This window comes from Brassica napus, chromosome C4 (assembly GCF_020379485.1).
Source record: "Brassica napus cultivar Da-Ae chromosome C4, Da-Ae, whole genome shotgun sequence".
In the NCBI taxonomy this organism is placed as follows: domain Eukaryota; kingdom Viridiplantae; phylum Streptophyta; class Magnoliopsida; order Brassicales; family Brassicaceae; genus Brassica; species Brassica napus.
The window spans coordinates 25306046-25323559 of record NC_063447.1 but is presented as its reverse complement, the minus strand read 5'-3'; the positions used below and the strand labels follow the sequence as shown (position 1 = coordinate 25323559).

The 17514-nt window shown below is 32.9% G+C and overlaps 2 protein-coding genes and 1 long non-coding RNA gene across 4 annotated transcripts; all 3 read left to right on the top strand.

Moving 5' to 3' along the window:
* The first annotated feature begins 788 nt into the window (after positions 1-788).
* BNAC04G18920D lies at positions 789-1704 on the top strand. The gene is made up of 2 exons (XM_013835184.3): positions 789-1321; positions 1434-1704. Exons 1-2 carry the CDS (start codon positions 907-909, stop codon positions 1487-1489), a joined length of 471 nt encoding a protein of 156 aa, XP_013690638.1. The 5' UTR covers positions 789-906; the 3' UTR covers positions 1490-1704.
* A 1570-nt stretch (positions 1705-3274) lies between these two features.
* Positions 3275-3861, top strand: LOC125585928 (proteasome subunit beta type-1-like). The gene is made up of 4 exons (XM_048755653.1): positions 3275-3308; positions 3390-3502; positions 3619-3705; positions 3787-3861. The coding sequence occupies exons 1-4, from the start codon at positions 3275-3277 to the stop codon at positions 3859-3861; spliced, it is 309 nt and encodes a 102-aa protein (XP_048611610.1).
* A 2064-nt stretch (positions 3862-5925) lies between these two features.
* LOC106396873 lies at positions 5926-8216 on the top strand. 2 transcript variants are annotated; one of them, XR_001279577.3, is made up of 4 exons: positions 5926-6151; positions 6259-6382; positions 6752-6895; positions 7760-8216. It is a non-coding gene; the product is annotated as an uncharacterized LOC106396873 (long non-coding RNA). The 2 variants fall into 2 exon arrangements; XR_001279579.3 differs by having other exon boundaries at positions 6723-6895.
* The last annotated feature ends 9298 nt before the right edge of the window (positions 8217-17514 follow it).

The window sequence follows — 17514 nt, the reverse complement described above, 5'->3', positions numbered from 1 at the left end:
CTTTTAGAGCTTCGATTCACTCAATTAGGATTTTTGATCTATTACCCTATGGTTTTGATTCATAAAGATTAGGGTTTTAGGGTTTCATTCTTTATCAATCAATCCATGTTCGATTATAGGTTATTAGATTTTGAATTACCTTTAAACCTTATATGATTGTTGAATCGGACCACCAAAGGAGTTGAGCCGCGAGCTGAACACGAACGGGACGTGAGATAAAATGGATCGAGTCGCTTCTATCGGGTCGCGGACGTCCTTTGTTGCTTGATCGGGAACGCCTTAATCGTCGGACGCAAGCTGTCTGATGATGTCGCGAACGAGGAAGATGTCGCGTGCTGGAGCTGCTCTCGGGTCGCGAATGTCTGAGCTAGGATCAGGAACGCCTTGGGCTGAAGCTGATCGGGGACGCGAGCTGGAACAGATGCAGGAACAAGAGACGCGATCGGGGTTTAAGGTTCGTCGGATCGCCGGCTAAGGTTAGGGTTTTAGGATTTTTCGATTTGGGTATTAGCTTAGGGATTTAGTGTTTTGCGCTGATAACGTGTTATAAAAGTAATGGAAAAGTCTATCTTTATTCATAACATAGAGGTTCCTTATATAGGAGATTACACTGTCATAGATAAATGAAAAGATTACAAATCATAATCTCTTGGTTATGAGCCATCCACGATCTGGTTCATAACGTATTCACTATTATGTGATTTTTTTTTAAATTGTAACATAGTACAAAATCAATATTATTAATATTATGTATTTTTGAATAATCACCACTCATTGCTAACCAGCTCATAAGCTAAAAATGACAACTCATTTCTCCACTCTTTTGACAAAAACAGAACACCAAACATTTAAACCTTTCAAAAACACAAATCTCACGATCCAACCCAAAAAAAGAAGAAGAAGAAAATGTCTCTGTTTCTTCTTCTTCTTCTACTACTCCCATTCATCACTCTATCTTCACAATCCTCAATCCGAAACCTTCTCGAAGCTCGTGGTTTACCAGGTGGGTTGTTTCCAGACAACGTGGAGAGTTACAGTCTAGACGTAAAGACAGGGGAACTCGAAGTTCAGTTACAAAATCCTTGTTTTGCTCGGTTCGAAAACAGAGTATACTTTGATAGTGTGGTTAAAGCAAATCTTAGCTATGGTGGGCTTGTTGGGCTTCAAGGTTTAACACAAGAAGAGCTTTTTCTTTGGTTACCAGTCAAAGGCATTGCAGTGAATGATTCTACTTCTGGACTTGTTCTTTTCGATATTGGTGTTGCTCATAAACAAATCTCTCGCTCTCTCTTTGAAGATCCTCCTGTTTGCTATCCTCCTGGTAAGTCTAAGTTTGTAACTTTTAGTTCCTCAGAATGTTGTCGTTGTTTATGTAAATCCGTTTTAGATCTTGAAGGCGTCTTATTAATATTTTTTTATGTTTGTTATAATAGGATCTATAATGGAGAAGATAGAGAAGAGGAAGATGGATATTCAACTCCAGAGATAAGAGAGCTTTTTTAGGGTGTATGAGATTCAAAACTTAAATAGTATCTCTGAAACATGAACGAAAGATGTGCTTAATTCTTTTTCTTTGGGGATGGGCTGTGTTGTGAAAACTAAAATGTGGGGGAAATTTTGTAAAATCTTAAAAGAAGAGAGGAAATTTTGGAACTTTGTATAAACTATGGGGTCCACAAAGTAATCAATTTTGTCACTTTGTCATTTTTTTTGTTTTATATTTTTTTTTTGTCAACATTTTGTTTTTGTTTCAGATATAATAATCACTTAGACCACCTGAAGGTGTTAAAATATAAATTCAACAGTTGAATCAATTTAGTTGCATGTTGAACAACTAGTTGAAACCTAGATGGATTAATTCATGTTGAATTAGACGAGGGAAGGAAAGATAATGATATGTGTCAGATTAGTATTGATTACTAAAATAACATAATTTTATCCATCCTAATTTTTTTAAAATCTAAACTTTGATGATAAAATTAATTTATTTTGTATTTTATTATATACCAAAGTTCATCATTTTTCATATTCTACAAATAGAGATATGTTTTATTTGATTTTGATATAAATAAAAAAAAATATTTTATTACAATCTTTTATTAATATTTGTGAAACTTTTGTTTTATATTTATTTTAATTTTCAATAAACTCATGGTTTTATCTTTAAAAAACTTTAGTTAGATAAATTTTAATAATATTTTTAATATTATAAAGTTAAAAAGAAAATAACATAAAATAAAAATGGAATAGGCTGTTGAATTTTATTGAACAAAATTATTGTAAATTATAAAATTTAAATGGGTATTGAATGATATGGCGGAAATAAAGAAAAGGAGGGGAAAAATCTTATACAATAAAGTTGTCTTGTCTCTCTTCTTAGGCCTCCACATCATCAAGAATGATGGGGCAAATGAGGACACCTGTCCTATTCTCTTTAACTATTTCGAAATGTTTCAACACTATTATGTTATCGGGCTAACTTTAAATCTGGTTAATGGAATGAGTTATAAAAATCTTTAGAAAATAGGCCCATGTTTTATTAGGGTTTGGTATGTTTTCTCTGTTGAGGATTCAGAGTATAATCAGCTTGACTCTTCGGATCTCACCTCCTTCGATAACGGCTTCACTCCGATTGTGGATACGTTAATATAAGCATTTATGCGTTTATCATCACTCGTCCCACTCTCTCACATTTAAGCGGCATTAGCATCCTCCAACGTAAAGCTCTGTATATAAATGGGATCGTCTCCTGCAATGAACAGATCCACCACTGTGAAATCTCGAAGGTTACTCTCTGTCAAGCATCAACTCCAACTATAGCATCTTCTATGTCAATCTCGCCAAGGTACACACTTTTGGCTATGGAACTCATCGTCTAAGCTTTATGTTTCTGGACTCTAAAATCTGTCTTACTCTTATCCACTCAGTAGGCTCAATTTTTATCTGGAGATCTCTGTGTTTTATTTATGTCATGCCAAAGATTTTCGCTTTGGTTGTTGTAGTTATTACTTGGGTATTGTCAGAGATTGATGTAACTTGGTATTGTTTCAGAAGTATATGCAGCAGGACAATGATGTTGAACTGTCTTCCCTTGAAATGGGTATGCATGTTATCTCTCTTTCTTTTACATTTTTAAAAATGACAGTCCAAACCAGTCCGGAAGTAAGTTTTTTTGGGCCAAACCCGTGGTCCATTTTTTCAGTTGCCATCTCTAGCAATGGCTATTGGACTGGTTGAAGCAAACAAACATATGCGATGAGTTCTCAGGACACTTATGGACTGGGGTCTTACTCTCGCTGCAATGAAAAGTTCTGTGCTTTATTTTTACACTAAGGATTGAGTATAGGAATTGTTAAGTTGTGTGTTTCTTCTTCTGTAAACCATTTCAGGAAAAAGCTGTGTCTTCACCTATGACGCAGTGGGATCATATGAGAAGGTTGGATACAGTGCTCAAGGTTCTGGTTCTACTCTCATTATGCCTTCCTTGACAATCAGCTCAAGAGTCCCAGGCCGCTTCTGCTTCCTGCCCAGGTTTGTTTTGTGTTTGGCCTTTTAATCAGTTTAAGCACATAATGAATCATTTCAAGTTGCTTATTTTTCCGTCTTTTGCCTATGTAGGATACTATCACACCCTTTTCTGAACCTGAAGCAGTTGACTTGGTTAACACTGTCTTCGCTTCTGCCACTGAGAGGGATATCTACATTGTACGTTTCTCCCCAGTTGTGTCTGACTAATGGCTCGTCTATAGCTGACTAATGCTTTGTGGATTGTTTTGTTTGGAACAGGGAGACAAGCTTGAGATCATGATTTTCAAGGCGGATGACATCAGGACCGAAGTCATGGAATTGAGGAAAGACTAAGCGAGTGTTGGGAACACCTCTATTTTTTATTCGCTTCTCAACACTAGACTCCCTCTGTTTACTTGAACAGTGTTTTGAAGTTTCCTTGTGTGTTAACTGATTCTCCTTCTCTTATTTATGACAAAAGTTCTTTTGGAAGTTCTTTATAGTGTCTGAATTCAACATATTATATAATATAAACTGAAGGGTTTTTTTTACTCTAAACTCTGTTTGGGGAAGCATGATTTGTTCTTCTTATATAGATCATGACTTCAAGGTGTAATATTAAGGATGACTTAAGGGGGTCGCCCTGTGCCGAAAGCTACGGTGGTTTTTTATGAGCAGATTATGCTTGTCATACATCTCATTCTTGATTTTCTCAGTTTTGATTTTCTATGGTTTTGATCTTGCAGATTGTGTTTGACATAGAACTAGAATCAGCATGCTGAATCAACACAGCAAAAGCTGCAACAATTTGAGTATCATAGAGTCCATCTCATTTTCTCTAAAGTTTCTTAGTGTCATGACAAAACATCTTCAAAGAACGACGCGTTGATTGAAAAGATGGAATCTAAACCTGAAAATTGAGTTTGTGAACTAAGCGAGCTTTGTTGTATATATTTTTGTTTATCTGTAAATTTGATTCATACCACATAGACAAATGTTTTCCCTTGAGATTCATCTACTAATAATGTTGGTTATTTCTTACCAATTTATTTCCCTATCAAGAATATATGTTTTGTCAAGAATATAAGTATTTTATTTGTTAGATACAATTAATCACATTTCCTTTCATTATGGTCTGAAGTCTGAACTGTTAAAACTTTGCAATTGGGTAATTTTCTTTGATTTATATATTTTGAAAAAGAATACTTTTAATTTAAAAATATACACAAGAGAATGTATTAAATCTAGAAGTTGAAGTGATTAGATTTTAGTAAGTTTTTAAATGATTTGAAAAGATTTAAGAAATTTTTTATGATTAATGTTGAACTATTCTAAAATCTCATCTAAAACCATGAGATATAATTTTCTAATTTTTAAATTAAAAACTCCACCAAAAACACTTTAAATGAATGCAAATCCTAAAATACATATCTTCAAAATATTTCTAAACAGTAAATTTCAAATTAGTTTATCAAATAACAAGTTTAATCACACTTAATTTTAAATAACAAGTTTTATAACCTAAAATTTAAAATAAATTCTAAATTAATGTTTTAGTAACAATTCATTGTCCCAGCAATTTAAATAACCTCAAAATTCTAATTAAATACACCCTTTAAATTAACGATGATTATTATAATTCTAATAATATGTGACTCTATATCTTCCTCTTCGATAAGCCTTTTAGAGCTGTTATAATTGATAAAAAAAAGTTGACAAAAAAGAGCTGTTATAGATATAGTCTACATGTTTTTTGTTGAATATTCTTTATGAAAATTTATAAATTCAAAAATTATAATATAAAATTATCGAATAGAGTAAGCAAAAGAACAAGAGAATGTAAAATTATGTTCACGATATAAACAAGAGATCAAAGGTAATTATATCCAAAGAAATGTGTAAAATTTAAGAAATAAATATGTCACAGCTTTTAAAAAAACATCAATCACAAAACTAATATTGATATGAAAAATATATATTGTTACAATCCGAACGAGTAACACAACATAAAATAATCTAACAATAAAAATTAGATTAGATCATTTAAAATAAAAAAATATCAAAATATCTACATTGCAGAAATGAAAATAGTCTATTAAAGCTATCTTAACAATTCTAATAAGAAATTTACACACTGTAATACGATTTTGGTTGAATACCATAATATCAAACAATTTCATTTTAAATTTTTTTTAAAAGAATAAAACATACGAATCCGATGTGCAGCGTCGGAATACCACTAGTCTATATATATAAAGGAGTGTTTGCCTCCTTTTTAGGCTCTCCACGTCGGATCTAGCCTGGAAACTCGCATCCGGTACGCATGCCACGTGTCCACGCTCCGCTCCGCGCCATTTCATTAAAAGGAGTCGTCTTGGGCTTTCTTATTTTGTTATCTGGTGGGTTACGTCATCTCGGCCCAGTATGCTGTTAGTGTCGATTACGGAAACCCTAATAAGGATACGACAAAAAAAAAAACGAAATCTGATCTTCTTCTTCGATGCGGCCGTGATGCGGGACTCCTGCGATTCTTCATTCGATCTGAAACGGTTTATTAATGGCTGCAACGTAAATCGAATTGATCATCCCTCCACGATTTGTCTTCAATGATTTGTGAAAAGCGGTGTCTGTAATTCTATAAAAGGTGAGCCATACTTTTCTTAGAACATCATCATCTGAACTCTTGAAAACTTTTAAGAAAACCTTTTCTCTGAAATGACTAATTCATCGATTTTCTTTTCCGATCTGAAGTCTTGAAGTCTGGTCGATGCTTATCCACCGTTCAAGTGCGGTTGCTCCGGTTCCGGTAGGCCAGAAACGTCAGAAAGCTGTGGGGGAAATGATGGGCGTGGATATGCTCTCACTGGACTCAAAGGTATTTCTTTAAAAACTCATGTTCATCATGTTCTTCAATTCATTTTCATATTTAGATTGAACTATTCCGGCGTGTAATCTCTATCAAGGTTTTAATTTAGATCTTCGTTAGGTGTTCTAAAACTTTCATCTTAATTAAGATGATTCTTTTGTTGAAAATCATGTTCACATTGTTCTTAAACTAAACACATGTTCGAAGTGTTCTTAACTCATGTTCATATTAATTTACAAATTGTTTGTTGATTATGCTTCTTTCTCAGTGTGATTATGTTCGTAAACTCATGTTAATAGGGTTCTTGAGCTTACTATCTCGAATTTCCCTTTCCGTTGACGTTTTACAGTCTACTGCTTTACACGCTAACTTCTGCAGTGCCTAACTGAGTAAGAGAACAGAACCTTCACTTTCCAACTGAAGCTCACTGAGTTCAACATCACTTCGAAGCATCAGTCATTCACCATCTCCCGCATATTTGAAAAGCATCAGCGTCCACCACTACCAAGCTTCGCTGAACAAGTAAGCACACTTACAGACATTAATTCAACTGTACTGAACAGACACTTATTTCCTCAATAAAGTTTGAAATCTGCAAGCCTATTAATTGGGGGTGTCCATGATTTCAAAATACAACCTAATAATGATCCTATAATTACAGATAAGGTCTCCACTTTAACCGCTGCAAGAGACTCTCTTATGTGTTTTTTCCTTATAAATGTGATCTTCGTTGCGTTAGAATGTTAGCATATATACGGAAGGTAGTTAATTGTGAAGAGTGAACAAATGCCATATATGATCTTTGTACACTTGCTTTAGTTTCCTTTTGATCATCCTGCGGGATTTTGTTTATATAAATTTATATTCTTCTGTTTTTGTGTTATAACTGGCAACTCAAGAGATACAATTGTGCTCACCCTCAGATTATTTACTAAGAAGGTCCAAGTTTCTGGAAGTTATTTGTTCTGATGATATCTTTGATATGTTACTTTTTTTTAACAAAGCGCCATCATGGCAGCTCATCATAAAAACAATTATATTTCTGAGAAGCATTGGTCATTTTGTTTGCTAATTTTCTAGCAGTCTCTGCAGAGAATTAATGACAACAAGAATAAAAGATTTGTGTAAGGTGGCTCCAAATGGAAAAAGCCACGCATAGCTTAGCTTCCTAAGTTCGTCATCCTTGCCTCTATCTTTTCTCTGTTTTTTTCCGGTTTTAATATTTTAGTACTCAGAGTTTCTTCTCGGCTGAAACCTATTCTAGTACTCGGAGTTTCCTGTTAACTACTTTCATTTTTTGTACTCAGAATTTCTTCTCAGATGAAACCTACTTTAGTACTTAGAGTTTCATGTTAAATACTTTCCTTTTTTATTTGTTTCTCCAAGGAAGTAACAATCAACCTGGTGAAGTCATGCCACGAGCTGGAGCAGTGTCAAGTAAGCCATCCGGTGAGATACCGGTGAAGCCTCTAAGAACGCTGGTGCGAGTGATCTTCTTGGGATTGTTGAAGGAGGTGATGCTGATCCACCTATCCAATCTGATGAAGCTGTTTTTGTTGACTCCACCACTACCAACGAACCACCCACGGATGATGTGCGTGAAGGGAAAAGGCCACGCATAGCTTAGCTTCCTAAGTTGAGCATGAGTTGATGTTTCAGTCGTCATCCTTGCCTCTATATTTTCTCTGTTTTTTACCAGTTTTAATATTTTAGTACTCAAGAGTTTCTTCTCAGGTGAAACCTGTTTTATGTTTTGTCTTAGATCCTACGTATTAGTTTTCCTTACCAACTTGGTCCTAAACTGGTTTTTATCTTTATAAAAAAAAACTCTTTTTAGAAGCTTTTTTTTAGGGTGACACACACACATGATATATGTAAAAGGTTATGAGTGGTAGTCTACAGCTCCATGCTCATAACTTGCGTTCCAAGTAAGGTGGATTGAATAATAAGCTCCATCGCTTTGAGGCCATACGACTATGATGTGACTCTACATCCCACTCTCAGTTTTAATTAAAACTTAAAAGAATAAAGAGATAAACTTTTAAGTTCCACATCTTCCCTCTTCCTACATAGCTTGAACCTCTGATCCCAATCAACTAAACTGATAATCATTTTTCTTGGCGTACATATGAGCTACAGATAACGACGCATGGACTACGTCACGTACATTATTTAATCAATCCTCCGACAGTCGTCCGTAGACGCTTCAGATTGTACCGCGTTTCATTATTAATCCGCCAAAAATCCACATAAAAATTGTTTAGATCACAACAACAAAAGGTTTGAGTAAGTATATGCAAATGTCTTTATGAGTTTTCAGAAATACACATCTTACACGTCAAAAATACGCAACACTGTAATGGTCCGGTTCCTAGCCCAAAAATTTTCATAAAAGAATGAGCTTCTCTACGGCACATTTGACAAAAACCTAGGGTTCCCTTCCCCTTTCTTATAAAAAGAGATGCAGCTTCCCTTTTGTCTCATACAGAAACGAAAGCGAAGCTCTGCAGAGAATTCCCGGAGACCAGAAACCCTAGCCGTCGAGCTCTCCCTTTCTCTCTTGCGCCATCTCTCTCTCTCTTCTCTCTCTTCTCTCTCTCTCTCCTCGCCGTCGCTCTCTCTCTCTCCTCGCCGTCGCACGCTCTCTCTCTCCTCGCCGGCGCCGTGTGGTCGTGGTGGTGACCGGATCTCAATCTCCTCTCCCTTGTCTCTTGTTTTTAGATCCGGATCCAGATCTAGGCTAAGGTGGAGTGTCTTGAACCCATCTTGTTCTCATGTACTGTATACTCCTTTATGTTGGAGTTAGGGTTGATTAGACCCTGTTTGAAAGCTAGGATGATAGATCATGATTATTGCTAGGATGTTAGATGAATGGAACACGATGCATAAGAACCCTCATATTGTTAAATGGGACTTAGTAAACTGAAATGGAGTTGTGGTAGCGATGATTGATTGGTAATTTATGCTTGTATGTTTGGATGTGTAGTCCCATGAGTGGTTTGTGATTAAAGCTAGGATGCTAGAGAGAAATGAATGCTAAGCTGATAGATGAGTAATGATTGTTAATGTTATTGAAGTAGAACTTGAGTGCAATGTGTATTGTGTGTGGCACCGATAACGGGTGGCGTCTAGTGAATGAGTCAAAGTACAAGTCTAAATGAAAAGGAAAGCGAATGAGAATGGGAAGGGATAAGTGAAAATGATAAGGATGTGAAAGGATAAGTGAAAGTATGAAAGAATAAGGTTACGGTTAAGCATGGGTGGGGAAAGCATATAGAGTCTAAGGAAAGTATGTGTGGCAGTAGTTCACGCTAGGTATCCATAGGAGATGTGGCGAATCCACAAGAATATGGAAGCACCCATAGGAGATGTGGCGAATCCACATGAATATGGGGTAGAAGCCTAGTGTGGGAGCTACCCACTGATGATAAGAACGAAGTGCCAACCGCGAGAGGCGAGATATAAAAACGTGCATCATGGTCGGGTAACAGGGAGTTAAAGGTGTCATAGGATCGAGTCGGTATGGTATGATGAGTCGGTTAAGTCTAGGGTTTAACGTGTGTGGCAATGAGTGAGTTCATTGTAATGATTGATCACTAGGTTGCTAGAAATGTATGGAATTGAATGTGGACAATTAGTGATGATAGTATGAAATGATAAAAATACATTACCTGATTGTAGTGGCTAGTCAGTCCTAGTTCCCGCATAGAGTAGTATAGAGTGTCATGCGGGCATGCTGGTCTAGAGCCACTTCACTGAGTAACTTATTGCTCACTCCTCCATTTCCATTTCCCTGTGCGCAGGACTGTAAGTAGAAGTATATGGATGTGGGTGTGACGGTATTTCAAAGAAGGTTTTGCGCCCGTCGACTCTCGGGACCAGTAACGGGACACGTAGGATTGTCTAAATGAGTAGACACGTGTCCATAACGCCCCTTCGATAACCCCGGTCGGACGCCGGGGAATCGGACCGTTACAAACACGATTACTGCGTTTCAGGGATAACTCAATCTTGCTCAAGGGCCATCCATATCTCCATCTCAGTATCAATGACTTCATCAATGGGAGTCTGAGCCAATGTTTCCCACTTTGGAATTTCGTCAAGAAGAATAAGCCGAGAAGTTTCAAACACTCGATGGCAACATAAAGTGAATCACTATAAAAAAAAAGGTGAATCACTATCAACTTACGATAGAAAATTTTGAGTAACTTAGGTTCACCTCACATGTAACACAATGTTCTGCCAAAACTCAAACTTATGGTTGACTTTTATAATACAAATTTTGTTCACACTGAAGAGAAATGTTATGGGAATGAACAGAAAAAAATTACAAGTCAAAGTTACAAACTTATAACTCATATGCATTTACAATTTTTCAAAAGAATAATTTTAGACAAATGACATTTAAGAATATTTAATATTTAAACCTATGTATTTGAGTTAGTTACAATACATATAATATTCCCTTTTACATCTACAATTAATAAAATATTAAGTTTTATATATTTTGTTATTTACAGTATTTAAATGATCAATACAATTTTGGAAGTAAGAAAAATGAAGTTAAAATCAATATAGAGGAACATATTTTCAACACAGATATAAAAATAAAAACAAAAAAAAATGAGACGATTTTTGTAAGGAAAACTGGGCACATAAGATCACAAAGATGACAAATAGACATGAGAAACATGATTTAAAAAAAAAAGATAAATTTCTTTCCGACTCCACCAACATAAATTTTGAATTCTCTGATTATTTTTTTAAATGTTTTTTCTCCGGCATAATCATGGTATATTCAGCGATCTCGCTCTTTGACTATAACCCGTTTATGGTTTTTATGTCGATTGGCAAAAATTCATACATTATAAATTAGAAGACAAATCCTTTTAACAAATAAAGTTTAAGACTTTATGTTATTCAATTACAAAAAATACAGAATATTAAATTAAAACTGTAAAAATTAAGAAGCTAGTAGAAACTAAAAAAATAAACCCAAACTATTTACATAATAGTAAACAAATATAATTGAGCTTCAAAATTTTTATATTACTTATGCATCAAAGGAATCTTATTTACAGCTAGGCAATGACTTTAAACGAATTGAAATATTTGACATGAAATTTTATAACTGTACATTTAAGTGTTAATTTATAATATATACAATTAGATTTACACTTCCAGTATTTTACTCAGCTATCAATATCATATTCATAATAATATAAACTGTAACGAAATGCAGTCAATCCATTCATTCAAATGATAATCATGAGAATCACAAAACTATTTTTGAGATCCTAAAATATAGCAACCCACAATTAACCAAACAATTATGAATTCATAATTATCAAAATACATACTACAAGAACACTATCCACACCTCATTCACACAATATTATATGTTATATACCGAAACATATTAATATACATATAAACATCAAAATCAAAGATAATAAGTCTTAGCATGCACAATCTCTACACATCCTAACATTCTTCAAAACCATAGAGATTATTATACACTTCTCTTGCAAAAGCTCACATAAAATATACGCAAAGAAATTATATAATTACATATTTACATACACCACAAGTAAATCATATCCCGCACGTAGCGCAGGCCGACCCTAGTAAAAAATAAAGTGTTGAGTTAGTTAACCATTGTGGATAGTCTTATATACTATGACACGTGCCATCATCATATTGATTCTTAGGAATCTTAGAAAAGTAGATTGGTTCATGTAAACATATATATTATTTTCATTAAACTAATCATAGAATTAATTATGAATGTATACAAAATATTAGTTATTCATTCCTCAAATAAAAGGTACGGAACTCACTAATGTAATTAAAATATATATGACAATTAATGATTTTGAATACTTGAAGATTTAATAACAATTAGCATATCCTCTATCATTTTTTTTAAATTTTACACTATTAAAATAAATTATACAAACACATTAACCATGTTAAATTTTTTTTTTCCTATATGTGATATTTTTAATTTCTAAAAATGATTATAATTAAATAAAACTATTAATAGTCTCATATTGAAATTTTTGTTATCAAGAATATTTTTTTTTAATAAAAAAACAAATAAATCATAAAAACATATGAGTATGAAGCTTCATTAAATAAACAATCATATTAAAGTAAACTATTGATCTATGTTAATATCATTTGAATTTAATTATATATCATAAAAATATATAAAAGTGATTGTTTTGATTATTTACCATAAAATGATTGTAAATAAATAACAATGATTGTTTTAATTTATATATCTGCACCGCACCAATTTAGTCATATACATAAGGTGAAATTGCCAAATCATAACTTGATTTTAAATACAAAAGTATACCTCAACTTGAATTAAATGCAAAACTAACCAAAAGATTAGTGAAATTACAAGTAGCCCCTTATGACCAAACAAAAAAACAAAATATATTTTTACGTCTCTAACCCCTGAAAGTCTTCTGAGGGCTTTGTAAGTATTCTCATATTGTAGATCTTAAAAATAATTTACAAATTTTCTTAACAATATTTTGATGGGGGAAAAATTGAAATCGTATAATTATAAACATTTGTAAATGATATAAATTAAGATATAGTAAAATTGAAAAGTTTTCAACATACATGAGTGAATGTAGTGAGTCATAGTATTCTTTGGTTTATGGTTTGGTAACATATGTTGTAGTATTGTTTGTACTTTTAGGTTAGATTTTGGAAGCTTAACATTTTTTGGAAAATTAAAATTTGATCTATATATGTTTAGTTTCGTGTATATTAAATACTTTCAAAGTTTATTTTAAGTGTAGTGCAGTGTTTTCTTTATATTTAGTCAGTTATTTAAGTTTATGGTATAAATTTAGGGTCTAGTTTTGGGCGAGTAGTATATGTAGTAGAAGACTTCCATGAAGTCGTCTAATAGAAGACTTCCATGAAAGTCTTCTGAATCGAAAATATATAACCTAAACGAAAATTTTTGTCTCCATATATAATGAAAATGTACATTTTCTTTCTTCCTCTCAAATGGATGCAACAAAAATGTAATGATTCTCACTAAAACTCTCCAACCTCTCTCTAATCTCTTTGAACTTGAAAACATCAAATTTTATATGAATTTTTCATTTTTGTGTCTCATCTCACTATTTATCTTGTTTATGTAGATTTTTTATCACATGGTTCTTATCTTCAACTCATTTGAAGGTAAATCTATCAATTTTGGATATCTATTTTTTTTGTGTTCTATAAAGGTAGATATATCTAATCTTCTATTTAATTCTATTTTTGAAGTCATTTGAACAATTTTGGATATGCTGATTTTTCAGATATGAGTTTGGATATGCAGGTTTTTCAGATATGGGTTTGACTCTGGAAGACTTTTGGGAAGCCTTCTAAAATATTATGCGCCAGAAGACTTTCTGACTTCATGGAAGACTTTCTCGAAGTCTTCTAGCGGAGTCTACTTTCTTGTCTTGTCTTTCATGATAGATCTACGCGTTTTGGTAAATTTTCATGTCTGATTTTTTTTCCATTTGGTAACCTCTTGTTGCATAAAGCTCTTACCTTTTCTCAAACTAACACTTTCCAACCTCTTTCTAATCTTTTTGAACTTAAAAACACCAATTTTTTTTTTCATTTTTTCATTTTTTTGTTTCATGTCTTTCTCACTAATTTATCATGTTTTTGCAGATTTTTTATCATATGATTCTTGTCTTCAACTCATTTAAAGGTAAATCTATACATTTTGAATATATAGTTTGTGTATTTTATAAAGGTAATCTATAAGTTTTTGGATATGCAGGTTTTCAGATCTGGGTTTGGATATGCAGGTTTTTCACTTCTGGATCTAACTTTGGAAGACTTCTGGGAAGTCTATTTTGTGTGTTCTATAAAGATAGATCTATCTAATTTTCCAATCATTTTCTTTGTTTTGAAACAATTTGAACGTTTTTGGATATGCATGTTTTTCAGATCTGAATCAGATTTTGGAGGTCTTCTAAAATATAATGCACTAAAAGACTTCCAGGAACTTCTGACATAGTCTTCTAAAACATAATTCCCTTGAAAACTTTCTGGAAGTCTTCTGACAGAGTCTTCTCCTATGTCAAGGGGAGTCCAAACTTATCTTTGTGGAGGAATAATCTTTAACTCCATGTGTAATAGTTTTATTTATGGCATGTTTTGTGATTTATGTGTTTACTCTTTTAGTTGTGAATTCTTTTGTAAATTTGAAGAGATATGAACGAAATTTTTAGTAAATATGTTCATTTTTACAATATTATCTTGCCAAAAATACTTGAATTTATTGAAGTTATTGATAGAACTTCATAGCAAAACAAAATAACACAAAAAATTAATCAAATTTACTAAAACTAAGGGAGAAGACTTCTAAGAAAAGTTCGTCAAATTCACAAAATATCAAACATTACATAAGTTCAAACATATAACACTTTCACTTGAAGTCTTTTGGGAAGTCCTCTGGGAAGTCTTCGGAAGTCTTCCAGGAAGTCTTCACAGAAGACTTAAGTTTTAAGCATGAAAATAAAATATAAGCGGAAAATTTAAGCGGAAAATTAAAATTTAGGTGGGAAACTTAAATTTTAAGTGAAAATTTTAAATTTTAAATATCATGAAAATTAAAAAGTATATATTTTGATCTAAGAAGACATATTAAACCATATAACTTGATAATCTTGAAGTTACGTAACACTTTTGAAAGTAAAAAAAATATCTTAAAGTTGGTTAACAAGTTTACAAAAACTAACGTAGACTTCCACGGAAGTCTTCTCGAATTAGCTAGAAACATTAATAAACATGAATTTTGCTAACCTAATAATTAAAATCAATTAATTTATGAATTTCATTTAGGAGCCCCAATATCGATTAGTATACATGAATTAACAAGAAAATGTTAAAAATCTTTTATAGTTTTAAGGAAATGAAAGTTTATTAAACATTGACGTAGGAAACTTCCACAGAATTCGTCCGCCAGAAGACTTCCAGGAAGTCTTCAATTAGGTCATTTTTGCAATTGATAATTTACAAAAGAAGACTTCCGTAGAAGTATGCTCTACATCAGATTTCTTTGGAAGTTTTCCTTTGTAAATATATGCTTACTTTTGTTTTTGAAAAAATCTAGAAAATACGAGAGAAGACTTACTGGTAAGTCTTCTAGGATAAACATGTTAGTTTTGCAAATTATTGAACTGTATCAGAAATTTGACTTTTCTATAAGAATTACATGGAAGTCTTCCACTAGAAAAATAAAACTTAAATATTAGATTTAACTAGACGACTTCCATGTAAGTCGTCTCAGGTTACTTTTGTAATTGAAAAATAAAACTTAAATATTTAATTTTAATTAGACGACGTCCATGTAAGTCTTCTGTGATAACCAAGGATTGACCATAATCTCAGAATAAAATTCTGGAAGACTTCCGTGTATGTCATCTTCCGGAAGACTTCCATGGAAATCGTCTACTTAAAATTAAATATTTAAATTTTATTTTTCAATTGCAAAAGTAACCTGAGACGACTTACATGGAAGTCGTCTAGTTAAATCTAATATTTAAGTTTTAATTTTCTAGTGGAAGACTTCCATGTAATTCTTATAGAAAAGTCAAATTTCTGATACAGTTCAGTAATTTGCAAAACTAACATGTTTATCCTAGAAGACTTATTGGTAAGTCTTCTCTCGTATTTTCGAGATTTTTTCAAAAACAAAAGTAAGCATATATTTACAAAGGAAGACTTCCAAAGAAGTCTGATGTAGAGCATACTTCTACGGAAGTCTTCTTTTGTAAATTATCAATTGCAAAAATGACCTAATTGAAGACTTCCTGGAAGTCTTCTGGCGGACAAATTATGTGGAAGTTTCCTATGTCAATGTTTAATAAACTTTCATTTTCTTTAAAACTATAAAAGAAAAGTTGGAAGACTTCCAAAGAATCCGTCTCTAAAACACACACACATAAAGTCAATTGCAAAACTAACCTCTGTATTGACAAGAAGACTTCCGTATAAGTCAATTTCATACTTTCAACCAGTGAGATAACTTGATTAGCTTCTCTTATCACACAGAACTTCACCACGAAACAGATCCACTTGTTAATGACCAAGAATCATGAGTTTGATCCTTACAAAGTTTAGAATCAAAATCTTGGATTATGTTTTGATGAATATAGAGAGAAAGTGAAAGAGTTGTAGTTTGTGTGCAAAAGTAATGAAATATGAAGAGTAAAAATCTAAATTTTGGTGCATTAAGAGCTTCAAATTGGTTGTTCATGGTGGGTTGGTGTATTGATGGAAATGACAATATTGTAAATACTTGGTGAAGATGAGGATGATAGAGTAAAACACTCATTTTCGGAAAAAAAAATGTTATGGCATTTTCGTGAATAATCCGAACTTCTAGGGTGAATAGGGCAAATGAAAGTTCAAAAAAATCATGAGTTAGTTGTGTGTGACTTTTTGTTTTGAGTCATATTTGAAAAAAAGCCCCATAACATAATAGTTAGATACTTATAATAATTCAATATATATTATTATTTTATTATTTCATAATATGTTAAATGCAAATAAATAATAGTACAAAAAGTATTTGTATTTATAATATTTATTCTGCTAAAGGCACAATCTTAACCTAGTATATAATACTTTTTTAAACACACCATAAAAACTTTTGCTTTATTTGTTGATAATGATCTTTTTGTTTAATCATCATATTGGGAGAACTCTCTTAAACAACGCAAGTTTTATCTCTCTAAAAATCTTCCCAAAGAAAAAAGTCGCATTTCATCTCCGGTGTGCGGTTGTTTTTGGCACCGCCGGCGGTGCCCCTCCTCTTCCTCTCTGGTTTTTCTCCTTGCTTCTCTCTCTTTCTCTATTGTCTTTCTCGTTGATATATCCTTACACCGGAAGTGGTGGTAAATTCTCGAGCTTCTCTTCTCTGGCGAAGAGGTGGGTTCTTTTTGAAGGCGATGTTTCTGCTGACGGGGCGAGGCGGGGAAGCGGCAAAGGAGAGGAGGTCGGATTTTTTGGGTGGTGAAGATAGGGTTTCGAAATTTTTAGATTCAGATCTACTTTTGTCTTACCCTGTTATGATTTCAGCCTCGTGTGAATCTCAAACCTAA

Coding starts and splice junctions, on each gene's coding strand:
- BNAC04G18920D (XM_013835184.3), top strand. CDS start 907: ATGTCTCTGTTTCTTCTTCTTCTTCTACTACTCCCATTCATCACTCTA. Junction 1,322..1,433: donor TCCTGTTTGCTATCCTCCTG/GTAAGTCTAAGT, acceptor TTGTTATAATAG/GATCTATAATGGAGAAGATA.
- LOC125585928 (XM_048755653.1), top strand. CDS start 3,275: ATGGACTGGGGTCTTACTCTCGCTGCAATGAAAA. Junction 3,309..3,389: donor TACTCTCGCTGCAATGAAAA/GTTCTGTGCTTT, acceptor AAACCATTTCAG/GAAAAAGCTGTGTCTTCACC. Junction 3,503..3,618: donor CCTTGACAATCAGCTCAAGA/GTCCCAGGCCGC, acceptor TTGCCTATGTAG/GATACTATCACACCCTTTTC.